Raw genomic sequence first — 13523 nt, forward strand, 5'->3', positions numbered from 1 at the left:
TATAACGAATAACCGTGCAACGAATAAACCCTATAATGCTTTTAGTGCATTTTTTATGTACAATTCGTTGTAATAAAAGAATTAACGGAATTATGTATCGTGTTACTAAATTTAAGACCGTTACTTAACTAATATATGCGAAGATTTAATAGTTTTATAATAATGATATAATCTTATTTTGAGCGTTTGTTGCATTTTGCTTATATACATGTTGCTGAAAATAAATGATAAAGTGCGTTACTTCCATAGTTTTCATTCTGACAGATAAAGTTTAGTTTGGATTACAATATTTTCACAGCAATATATTATACAAGAATTTCCAATTGAGTTTAGATTAACAGCAATATTATTATAATTTTATACACTCTGCCACAATGCGACTCGCCACAAGTCAATCAGTTTGCCGTAATTGTTTACACGGTAAAAATTGCTTGCGGAAGATAACCCCAAAGGGATAAAAAGAGGCCGAACAGGTGGTCTACTTTTACTATGTATATTCCGTAGCATGATGTGATAGGGGACGAGCTCATCGCCATATCCGCCACAAATTTTACAGGCTGATAAGGAGTAGAAAAACCCAATATGACTTTTCCCGATCTGGGGATCGAACCTTAGTACTGCAGTTACACCGTAGTACAACTACGCCACCAAGGTAGTCAGTTCTATATGTTTTCTGTCTAATTTTAAGCCCACAATAATAAAAACAATTTCGGTCGCAGGACAGAATATTATCCAAAAATTTATTTGCAGCACCGATAGATTCTTGAAGTTAATCGAAAACGTCAATTGTCAACTGTCAAATTATTGTCAAACCAAAATTGATATTTATTTTGTATTGAGTTCGTAATTCGTATACTGTGAGACCAGTATGTGACTATTTACTTGTGTTTTTATACGTACAAATAACTTTTAATACTTTTGCAAATCTAAAATCTGTGATAAAAATGGAGGAGCAGAATAAACTGCCGCTAAAGAGAGTAGAGCTTTCATTAACAAAATTTAACGAAGTCGCAATACCGCATCACTTGGACTTGCTTAGACAACACAAGGCCAATATTATCAAAGTACGTATTTCTATTTCCTTTGTCTTTAGAATATTTGACGGCACAGCTGTTACGTGGGTGTGATGTAAAAATAGTCGAAAACTAAAGCGTAATAGTGGGTTTGCGCGTCGTTGCAACGTTTCTATTAATAGTTCCAAATATGAAAAAAATTGGCTGTATGTATTGTGTTCACTGTTCTAGGCTGTGGCATAATGTGTTGCGTTTTGCTGTTATTATTTATTTTTTTCTGTGCAGTAGTATTTGCACTATATTATTTTGGTTTTTAATTATTATAAGTACATATAGGCAACTGCTATTTATCAGGCATGTTGAATTGAAAGTTTTCTTACTCTTATATTTCTATGATGACTTTTTTTTTTACTCTAGTTGCATAATTTGTTTAAAAATATTTCTTAGAGCAAATAACATTTTATCTATGGACTGAGTTATCCACTATTACCTATTTTATTTGATAGACTTTTTATGTGGTTTCTAGTTAAGCCTTTTTTGAGTAAAGTAAGGAATATTTATTTGATATGTGGTCTAGCAGTTTGACTTATAAAAATATCACAAAGCTATGCTTAATTAAAGCTAAACACAAAGTTTTAAACTAGAAACCGGTGATGTTTTTGACAGCTGTTTAAGCAATTCTTAACCACCTCTTAATGCTAAAACAAGTTTATAAGTAAAACTGTAAGTGGTTTACTAAATTAAGCACAATGATTTCTTAGGTTTACAGATGCAAATGTCAGACATTGAAATTAAACTTTTATAGATTTTATTGTGGTTATTTATATTATTTTATGGTGCATGTCCGCCTCATGACATAAATTGTTTTATTTCAATTAACTAAACACCAGATTTTTATGCCCACTCTTTCCTAGTGAGAACTGCTTTCCAAACAGATGGTAATGCGACTATTGGAATACAAATAATCAATAAAATTTTAAAGGTTTAAATAAATAATTTAATGACTGAGTGGGTGACAAAAAATATCTATGTCCTATGTTGAAGGGCTCCTTTTACCGCACTTAGCCTGTAGTAGGTCGGGCCATTGTACGTGATATGTCGACTATAGGTCTAGCTAGCCCAACTCCTTCGAGAAGTCCAGGATCGTCCTGGTTCCTCCACAGGCCTTTCAGAGTAACCCCGATGTACCGAGGATTTCAGCTCGTTGTGCAGTTACACCTTCGCATTCCAGGATAATGTAGGAGGCTGTTTTGTCATGTGATAGACATCCCTACAAAGGGGGCTGTAGATGATACCTAAAACATATAAGTGTTTGTTTAATGGGCAGTGTTCGATGATTGTACCCACCATTATGTGTAGAGAGGCCCTGTCCGGGATAGAAGGCGCTTCGTCAGACGTCGATCTGGGTGTGGCATTACTTCCCGGGACTGTCTACATGCATTGTTATATGCCCATTGATCCGCGTGTTGTCTTTTTGTTCTTTATCGCAGCCATGACCTTAGCTGGCAGATAGGTAGCGGTACTATTGGAATGGGTTCAACCGCTACCTGACTTGACCTTCTATTGGCCAGATCGTCTGCTGCATCGCTACTTAGAGATCCACTGTGCAGTTACAGAGAGTAATGATCATTTGACAGTTGTCACATTATCTGGATCCCATGTTGCTTTCCATTAACATTGGAGTCACTTTACCCATGTAAAATTAAAAGAAAAAATATTATTAATTTTACACACAGTACCATCATATAAAATACTTATTTCAATATTTGTCTTCATCTTAGTATGAAGAAAATGGTGAGTACCCTCGCGTCCGCTCGGAGCAGGTGCACGCTCGTCGCGTCGCGTCGCAGCTGCGAGTGTTGCTCGCCGAGCTGGAGACGCTGCGGCGGCAGGTGAGGCCTGAGGACCTGACCAAGTTCGACAAGCTCACGCAGCGATCCAGGGACCTCACGCTTAGAGCGATTATGGATTATTTGGGTAGGTGGCTTTTATTTATACTGGTTTTTTAATTCGTAATAATACCCTGGTATCTTGAAGTGTTTAAATACTTGTAAACCTTTTCTGTTAATACAATAGCTGAAAGACATGAATTAGGTATAATTTGGGAGACACTCTCTATCCTACGTTTAAAGGGTAGATATAATAAAATAAACAACAATGGGTGAAATCCAATCTGGTTATTATTTTTCATTTAAAGAATTCTATAAATAACAAGCGCTGAATGAAACCAATTCAGTTATATTGCATTTATAGACACACTTTTTCCAAGGATATCCATGAAACTTAATTACTTTCCTATTATTAAATTTTTCATCACATTATATGTTATTGGGGTGCAATTCTCTGATAGAAAAATTATATAGGGTTATTTTGGCAAAGTATGAGTCTTCAACATCTCTGGCTACCCTTGAGGAAGGAAAATGTGTGATTGTAGGTGATAATGTATGTTATAGGTATAATTGAGAGCAGTTGTAGGGCGATTGTGGCACGGGGCGCGAGCCCTCGTCGCAGCGGTGAGACCAATGAGAATGCGTTTGCTGTATTAACTGTTTCAAATTAACATTAAATAGCTGGGATAGTAACCTCTCAAACCTAATTAAAACCACCATCATTTATAATAAATAACTTACATTTGTTACAATCGTCAAAAAACTGGAAAATACGATGTTTCCTCGGGTTAAAATTATATCTTTTTAAGAGAACGATTCCTTGGATATTTGTCTACAATGATGGTGTTGTCCATACTAAAATAAATCTGCTTTAGAACAATACAAGACATGTAGTTGCAAAATTACAAATCTGGATTATTTTTGGGAATCAAACAATTATTGTTTCAAAGAATCATTAAACATTTACCAAAATTAGTACAAACCATATAATGTATTATTAATAATATCTAATGCTGTAGGGTGTTTGTAGTAAAAGAGCATGTTTTTTGTGTGTATGAAAATTAACTTTTTATTTTTAATAAATTAACGAATCAGATGTATTTTACGACGCGCTACGCGTGTTAAAATAAGTGCCACCGTAGTGCAGCAAAACACAGCGCGTGTGTTTTATGTAGCTAACATGTCAATGGTACCGACCCCCCCTAGAATGTGACATGAAAAACAAGTTATACATTAGTCTGTCGACCAATTGGACTTAATTATTCTAAAATGTTCTAACCAATTTAACCATTTGTGAATGGTATTTGTTACAGCTGGATTTTTCTATAAATAAAAAAATGTGTGGATTCACACATACTTTTTTGTGCCAGAAAATAATAGATCTTGGCGTGTTTTGCTGAAAAGTAAAATATCATATTTGGAGTAATTGCGTGTTGAATATTAATAACTTACTTTTGAATAATTGTCGGGCTGATACATTTTGGTATACTTAAATGGGTACGATTATAATCGTTAGAACCAAATGACACGGTTGCTTGTGTTTTTTTTTTATGTTACATTCTAGAGAGGCATTCTGTGTCGTTTGCATGTTCGCGTTTGTTACGCTATGGCGGGCCAAGACGCCCGGTTTGTGCTCCGCTCAAATTAAAATTATTAACGAATATTACCTGGTTGATAGAAACACCCCTTACTTCTGAACAATACTAGGAAAGTTATGGAGGAACTGATTTGAGCCTTCACCAATCTCATAATTTATAAATAAGAAATTTTGCAGACACTTCCCCTCTTTCTATAAATCGTCGTCCGCCCGAGCAGACGGTGGCGGGGAGCACGATGTCCACCGACTCCGTGGGCATCATATCCAGGGGTGATGATGTACAGGAGTTGGAGTCGCCTTTAATACAGCTTCAGGTGAACGAGCAAGTGAGTTGTTTTAGCCTTTATCCTAATAATTGCGAAATATGAAGATGTTTCATGTATGTAAGTAAATGCAGAAACCGCAAACTGGAGTTGACACAATTAAACAAGTCCTCTAATATTATAAGTAATGTCAGTATTATTATCCATTCTGTAATGAAGACTAGTTGCCTAGAAAAAGCGAAGGTAAAGTAGAGCTGAAAGAAAAAAAAACAATTATTAATTATACTAGGATTCATGACTTTAGAGTTAACATAGTCGTTACGTGTTCCAAGAACAGCGAATTCGATAAATAAGACCACCATGCACTGGGTGTTAAAGTTAGCTATACAATTGATCGTAAGGAAGTGGCGCTGCGCGAGCGTGAGGCGGTTCTGCGCGGGTGGAGCGAGCTGCAGTCCGAAGTGCGCGCCCTGCACGAGGCGTGGCAGACCGTGCAGGCCGCCGCACTCGCTGATAGAGAACGGGTGAGTGGTACATACTTATCGGCATTGACGTATATTCTATAGACACGAACGTCCATATAAACTATTTGTGCAAAATCTGAACTAAAATGGCAACCAAAACGGCGCTGTTATTACCTATTTATTCACTTGAACAATAAATAATTTTACTTATTTTATTGATATTTTTTATTCAAATCAAGGTTTACACTTAGACTCGAGTTTTTATATTATGAGCGCCACCCTGTACACAACCACAAGTTCATAATATTAAAATCATACTAAAGTAAGTTTGAATGGATTGCAGTTCAATGCAGTTGAACACACTGAATGTTCGGAACGCTAAATTTAGTACGCAGTAGATATATATCGATGTTTATCGGTAACATACTTGTGTTGGTAGCGTAGTCGTATTGCCTCTGTCCGACTGCCATGCTTGACATTGATTTTAGGATAGAGTGAAATTAGGTTTTTCTGCTCAGTATTAAAAATAGCCCAATTATTAAAAATAGGATCGTTTACAGCCTATTTGATGGATCCTAAGATAATTGGCGAAATATCGGTGTGCAAAATTGATAATACCTCGGTCTACCCCCTGTAATAGGAATAAACTGTAGTGCTATGTATGTATACCTAATCCAGCAATCAAGTTGAATACACTACCGCCATTACACACAATACCGTTTGCCGGCTATTATACCAACGAGGGAACCGCATGATGATGTCTCGATCAACTATAATCTATCGAGACATAAGTTCGTGTCTTGTGACAATATGCTATATTCGAAAGCTGTTTTATCAAATATCACCACGCGCTTCTCACTATGATTAGGCATAACGTCTATAGTTTCACAAATCCATAATTTTTTTATAATTTCTTGGCAGGTAGCTACAGTGTCAACTAATGTGGAGGTTGCCGCGGAAAATGTTGAAGTTGCTCGCACTCACCTATCTGCTGCGGAAAGGTGAGAATAATATAGATACAATACGTATATGTTTGCGTTAACGGTTGTTTTTTTTACATATTGTTATAAATATTTCCGATTTCTTTTTTGTTTTTTTTTTTTAAATTATTGAATTAAGGTTATAGCTTAAGGTCCATTTTTCATACATTTTGTTTCACCTTTAATCTGGGTAACTAAACAAGTATTGACAAGTAAAGAATTTAAATTCACGTCTAGTTAGTGATTAGTTCTCGCAGTTGAAAGAAAAACGTAAAAATAATTAATATGCATGGATATTTCGGCCTTTAAAATGTCGTCGTATTAAATTTTAAAAATTAAATTAGGGTATATATATATATATATATATATATATATATATATATATATATATATATATATATATATATATATATACAGGGTCATTTTGTAACCCTAGACTTAAATTTAACTGCGAGAAAGTCATCTTGAAAGAAGCAGTTTACTATAAGTTACTCTAACCTAAGGTCAAAAATAAAAAAGTAAAATTTTCAAACAAAATAAATATTCAAATAGTAATTTTATTTTTACACACCCTTTTGCCACTACTACTATACTAGAATTCGTCGGAGCGGCAACATCGCACACAGTCATTGATAATATTATGCTCACGCACACGAACGAGTGATGCACACTCGGAGCGCAAGGTAGTTCGTCGCACCGCGCGCGCCGCGCCGCGACCGAACAGCTGATGTCGGCGCTTTAACTACCTAGGATTTTGTGTCGTGCCACATCACTGGACCTGTCGAAAGCTGCCTGCATCCAATGTGTTCCCGCGACGTTTATCAAGTCGTCTGTCCACCTTGCAGGTGGACATCCAACGCCAACATAAACATCACGCATTAATCATCACATTTTATTAGAACCATATTTTCTATGCTCAAACTATCATCATAAGCAAACGACACTAATCAAATAACCACAACTGCATATGTTAGGTACACATAACACATGATTTCCGTAATTTTAAAGTGGTTTCATTCTTTTAAATCAAAACACACACATTCTAATGTAGGTAGTTCATCCATTTTAGTAGATAAGTAGTTATAATAAATACGTTCAACGGTTAGATTTATAACACTCATAACAATAAAATATCATTCTGCAAGTCTGGCAATTCACACGAACAATTAATAACGAAGTTACAATCTTGATAATAATTAGGTAATGTGATAGTTTTAGGTAAAAATGTCGAGCGACGGGATGCGTCACGGCGCGACGTCCCAATAGGTATCTTAACATGTTTTCAAAATAGTAAATGCGTTTACCAATACCTAATGATTTGTAGATTGCTTGTTCCTTTAAAAGTTGTTTCATACTTCAAAGTATTTTTAATACAGTTAATTTGTGACTACCTCGGTGCCGCAGTTGTATTATAGTACGGATGCTTTGCTAAGGTCACGGGATCGAATCCCGGGTCGGACAAAATGATATTGGATTTTTCCATTCAGTACCTATCGCAAATTCATAAATCCACATTAAAATCGTAATGACAGCCCCCGCTAGAAACATAATCAATAGATTGTGATTAGTTCAGTTTCGCGTACGCGTCAACGATGCAACTTCGCGATCGTAAAATATTCAAAATGATAAAAATATTTCTAAAAATAGATTCTATTTTATACGTGTTAAGGTCGCATTTAGGGCACCACTTTAAATATCTTTGTGCCTTACCGACCAACACGCGACACACGAGGTTAGCGAATTCCCCAAATGTAGTAGTCTGGAGTAGTGTTGCCTGATGTCCCGATTTGCGCGGGATGTCCCGATTTTTAGGGTTCTGGGGACGTGACCCGTTTTGCACCAATAAAATTATTAAGACCATTAAGTATTATGAAAAAATAAACTACGAATTCATCACTGTGTTGAGTGCGACAATGCAATCAAAATAGCAAGTATCATCTCACTAGCGATGAAGGTACAGTTTTGTTTTATTCTTTTGCTTAGAGATGCGACTACCCGGCGATCTGTGCTTCGATGTTAAAACAGAAATCCAAATAAAACGCAACTTTAGCATGACTTGCAGTGATATTTTTGTAAAACGCAATACATAAAACTTAAATTAAAAAAAATACTTGCTTTTTTTATGTCCCGATCTACAACACTAAATCTCGATTTGTTTTACCTTCTTGATTTTAAACAAATTGACCCTGGCAACACTAGTCTGGAGGTACACGATATTTGACGAGCCAGAGTTTTACAACTAACACGTGCCTTCGCAGTGTTACCAAACTTTTTTATTATTAACTTATTGTGCAATATCTTGTTTATTTTATACCCCGTATGCCTATTGAAAATGAATGACTGAATCCAAAATCTCTATTATACTTTATTACTTAAAATAATGTTTTAAAAATACTAAAATATTGCTGTGTATTATTTTAATTAGGTAGACTTTTCATTAATCATTTCATCATAAATCATTACTTATTTTATTTTGTAATACAATTGTGTGTTAAATCTGTTAGAACATCATGTAATAAAAAAAATCTAATATCAGAATTTTTGAAATGCTGTGTCGTTTTAGCAAGCTTTTTGGTAAAAAAGGTTTATACTGACAACATTGCTAGTTTAGGCGAGAAAGAGTACGACTATTGTATTGAATAATCGCGCGCTCTTTTCACTCGGTCAAAGACTCGGACGTATTGCCATAGCAAAGAAATGGTACAGAAAGCATAATATGACGTTCGGTAATGTGTACGTAGTCTTCTTTTAGATATTATGACAAACCGAAATATTAATGTTGGAATTAAAATAAATGTCGGAATATCATGTAGAATTTTAAAAAAATACGATACCAATAGATTTAAATCTTGTAACTTTAGGAATTATGTAGGTAACTTTTTTGGTAAGAAAACTATTTTATTAACGAAAATAACGTTTATAATTGACGAAATATTTTTGTAGTAATTAATTATTGACTCAATGAACTGTTGCAACCAAGTCAGTGAACGTTTTGGGAGTTCATTTGTGAGCTGACCTTCTGAACCCTATAGGTTCGGTAATAATATCATCAGCTGTGACGTAGTTCATTCACTTCAGTTAAGCGCGCTAAGAGACAGCGTGATCAAAAACCATAAATCTAAAATCGGGATTATTGACGTAAATATACGTTACTTATGAATAATTCTTTGCACGGTGTTAGCAGAGGTCACCACGAACCTGTGGTTTCAATTAGTAACGCAATGTCGAAATGACCCTGTATATATATATGTATGCATAATATATATATTATATATATATATATATATATATATATATATATATATATATATATATATATATGCATATTATATTTATACATATATATATAAAAATGAATCCCTATTTCCCTTGGTCACACCATCACGCGTGAACTGCTGGACCGATTTTACTATTTTTTTTTTGTTGCGTTTGTTATTGTCAGGAGAAGGTTTTTATGAAAGAAAAAATCAAAAAATTGCGCGGTAAATTAGAAAATTTAAGAAAACTTAATGAAAATATTAATTTTATATAACTGTCAATTGTTCGAAATAACTGTCAGCGATTGACAGAATGCGCGCTGCAAATTCATAATTAAGACGGGACGTCTGTCGGGTCAGCTAGTATAAATACATTTCCATAATGCTCGTAACTAACGAACGATGCCCTCACCAGGTTGAAGGCGGGCGCGATGGGTGCGGGCGGCGCGGTGCTGGGCGCCGCGCTGTGCGGCCCGGCGGGGCTCGTGCTCGGCGCCAAGGCCGGCGCCGCCGCCGCGCTCGCGGGCTCCCTCCTGGGGTACCTGGGGGCGCGCCTCGTCGGCAACAGGAGGCGCGCTGTGCTGGACCACGCTGGCGATAAGGAGCTCAGGGTGGACAAGGACGAGAAAAAATCACAATAGCGACACGCTTGCGTCTGTTTCTAGACGCATTGGCAATTTAGGATATAGCGGGTGAGTTCGAGTATTGAATAAAGGTAAAATTATATTTATATTCAACTCAGAATTGTTTATGTTTTAGGTATCTGTATTGGGGGCCTTGAAGTTGTGAATGAAGGACATTCGAGTTTGGTTCTAATACAATATTGTCAACATATTGCTTTTTTTATGTATCTTGCGAAAGATTGTCTTGGAATTAAGAGTAGGTAGCTGATTATGTATTTAAATTTATTTATTAGCCTGTTGTCAATATGTGTGCTGGTTATTAGAATATTTATTACCACATATATAAAATAATGTAACCGTGACATAGTCGAGTAATTATGCGTTTTGCTTGTGATATCCTCATTATATTTGACTAGTGCAATAAATATAACTAAAGGCGTATGTATATGACGTTTTTATTAAGAGATGTATTTTCAATGCTATGTTCGTAAAGTTACATAGTTCCCAACTGCATCGTGTTTCATGCAGCGTTGATTGCGTTAGAGGAACCCTTTAGCTCTTTAAAAAACACGCCATGTGTATATCCTTTAAAGTCATAAGGGTAGCTATAGAAACTCTAACTAATAATATATCGACTATGAAATACGTATACATTATTATCTGTATCTAAATTTGCTATACGTCAATGTAAATATAATTGCATTGAGTGTAACTCCTGTAACATTATATTTAATAAATAAATACTATTTATTTCCTAAACCTATTAAATGTAGCTAGCCTTTTCTTGTATTAAGGAATGGCAATTACTTAGTAGATTATCCAATTTATTTAAGGATAGTCAGCATATGAATGAAGAAGAAATAATCCATTTGGCTTGTTGCTGTAAATTCCTCGACTGGTTGTATACATTGGCAGTCTTACTTATAAAAATTGCGCAAAGGTATGCTTAGTTAAAACACAAATTAACTTGATCAGCTGTAACTCAAAACCCGCCATCTTGCCTTCTAATAAGGTTTAAACTAGGAGACCGTTGATGTTTTACGCAGTTTTAACCACCTCTTAACGCTGTAACAGTTTGTAAATAAGACTGAAAATGTTTCTGGATCATAATGAAAGCTTTAACGCGGTAAATCCATCGAAAAACGCGTGATTTTCTGACTCACCCTGTATATAGTAATTGCGAGCGTCGATTGTGTACCTAACGTCTATAGATATTGTTGGACAGCACTGTATACTTAACAGTGGCGAAGGGTGAAATTTTTCAAAAGGTAACCCGGTGTAAAAAAAATTGGCGTTGCTTAAGATATCGGGGGCAATTTATCGGAAAACAAAAACTAAGACAACGGATTAATCTTGATTCGAAATCACCAAACGTTAACATACCTACTAAATCACCTATTATGCGTAAATAATTGAAACATTCATAAAATCGAACAATAAACGTAGATAATTCTTCTTCCATTAATCACAATTATAAGTCATACCTATTAATTTGTTATAACAGCAACAAAAGTAAGTATTAAAATAATAACCACACTACACTAAAAGTATCTGTTTATTTTCAAAATAAAACCGTAAATGTAATAGAAATAGGTATCACGATCGCCAAACAAACCAACAGTTTAAGTCTACCTACATGATAAACTTATATAATTATCAATTTAAATTATAACCAAGAAAGATTATTCGTAAACTTTTGCTTGTATCGTGGTGCTATTTTAAATTCAGTAAAATATAATATTTATTTTCTTCTAACAAACATTTTGTGTCTAAAATCAAAAACTTTCAAATCTACTTCCAATATTTTACCATCTAAATACTAATATGTGAAATCATCGATTAATAATATACTTACGTAAAGGTAGACATTAAACTGATTACAGGTAGTTATTTCCATTATAATACACATTTATTTTTGTAGTTTATAAATAAACAAAGCGCTGGTAACTAAATATCACATAAGTATCAAAAAATAAAATGAATATGACAATTTACAAACACCGAAACTTGGTAGCATAATAAATTATGACGTTTGATGGACGTAAAAGTGACAACTATACATAGTCGGTTAACGTGAAGCCGAACTAGCTCGGGTTACCTTTGCCCATATCTTCCGCACGATTCCAACAAACACTAGCATAGAAAGTCATAGAAAGTGCTGCCATCTATATTAAAAAACATACTACGACGTTAAGCCGCTTGACAGCGGGTAACCTTGCTCCTGTGGCGTCACAATTTCACTTTGGTAACGGAATTTCTGGGGAACTAAATCCAAGATGCGCCATCTAACGTTATTTAAAACAAGTAATAGATAGCGATTAAATTAGCAAACATCGAGCTACTGGCCGGTAGATGTCATTATTAAGTGATCATTATTAATAAGTTAAGCTATTATAATTATTGTCCAGTCTGATAATATGTTGTAAATTAATTTTACCTATTAAATATATTGTTTAGTATCACCGAAAACCTAAAAGGGAAGCCGGTGGGAATCGGCTTGTATGGACGCTTCGCCACTGATACTTAAGTAAACGACAGTGCTATTGTGAAAAAAGGTCCTTTGTAAATGTGTCTATGTAACTACATTTTTACAGCAATGACCTGTGATCTATAGATCTTGATAGAGGATAAACAGTCAAAATGAATATAAATACAAGGATAAATAAATACGATTTACCGGTTTTGAAGTCGAGTTATCGCTCTAATTTTCACTAATATACAGTGTGATATAAAATTAGATAATAGTCAATAATTATAAACGCTTATGGATAAAGAAGTAGAAAGGACATGCCCGGAAACGGTTTTATATTCCATAGAAATTCTAACCAAGATAATTTATTTATATTCTAGTAACAATGAGCTTATTGAAATATTTTTTTTATTTTAAATACTTCCGATTTTAAGTTTTTTGTAAAATATACCCCTACTAATATAAGCTATCGAAATATAATTAATGATTCTACATTTGTATTTTTGCCACTTTATAATTCAATCAGTTTGAGATTGGTTAGAATTTGTTCGAAACAAAGAACCAGCGCCCGTAAAAAAAGCGGACTTGTACTGTGTAATATTATCAATAGTCGTATTTTTATAATTAGATTTAGCAATACATTTGTAATTGAGATTGAAATAAATAATGCTATTGAACCTTTATGGATCAGACAATATTTATGTAATTAGGTATAGAATGTACCACACACTAGGTTTTTTAAACTTAACAATATTTTTACAAAATATTCAAAATGTATAAGGTAATTTAATTAGTGTATTGTAAAACGCAAATTTCAGTAGAAATACAAAAATGTAATTATTGTATTGTAAATAAAATTTACAAATATATTTTATACTTTTATGTATAATATAAGTATTTATAAATATTCCCTTGTAAGGGGAAAGCAGCACGCATAAAAGTTGCTGATCTGCAAAGCGCACGAATC

General features: G+C 34.5%; 1 protein-coding gene across 4 annotated transcripts; it reads left to right on the plus strand.

Moving 5' to 3' along the window:
* Window positions 1–780: 780 nt before the first annotated feature.
* On the plus strand, window positions 781–10823 carry LOC115454769 (syntaxin-17). 4 transcript variants are annotated; one of them, XR_005112200.1, is made up of 8 exons: window positions 781–1064; window positions 2795–2990; window positions 3467–3526; window positions 4677–4825; window positions 5164–5286; window positions 6148–6227; window positions 9879–10155; window positions 10206–10823. XR_005112200.1 is itself a non-coding variant. In XM_037437447.1 (7 exons), exons 1-7 carry the CDS (start codon window positions 945–947, stop codon window positions 10102–10104), a joined length of 954 nt encoding a protein of 317 aa, XP_037293344.1. In that variant the 5' UTR covers window positions 781–944; the 3' UTR covers window positions 10105–10823. The 4 variants fall into 4 exon arrangements, 2 of the variants coding, with proteins under 2 accessions (XP_037293344.1, XP_037293348.1); XR_005112201.1 differs by having other exon boundaries at window positions 10223–10823; XM_037437447.1 differs by having other exon boundaries at window positions 9879–10823.
* Window positions 10824–13523: the final 2700 nt, after the last annotated feature.

The sequence above is a fragment of the Manduca sexta genome, chromosome 2, assembly GCF_014839805.1.
Source record: "Manduca sexta isolate Smith_Timp_Sample1 chromosome 2, JHU_Msex_v1.0, whole genome shotgun sequence".
In the NCBI taxonomy this organism is placed as follows: Eukaryota; Metazoa; Arthropoda; class Insecta; order Lepidoptera; family Sphingidae; genus Manduca; species Manduca sexta.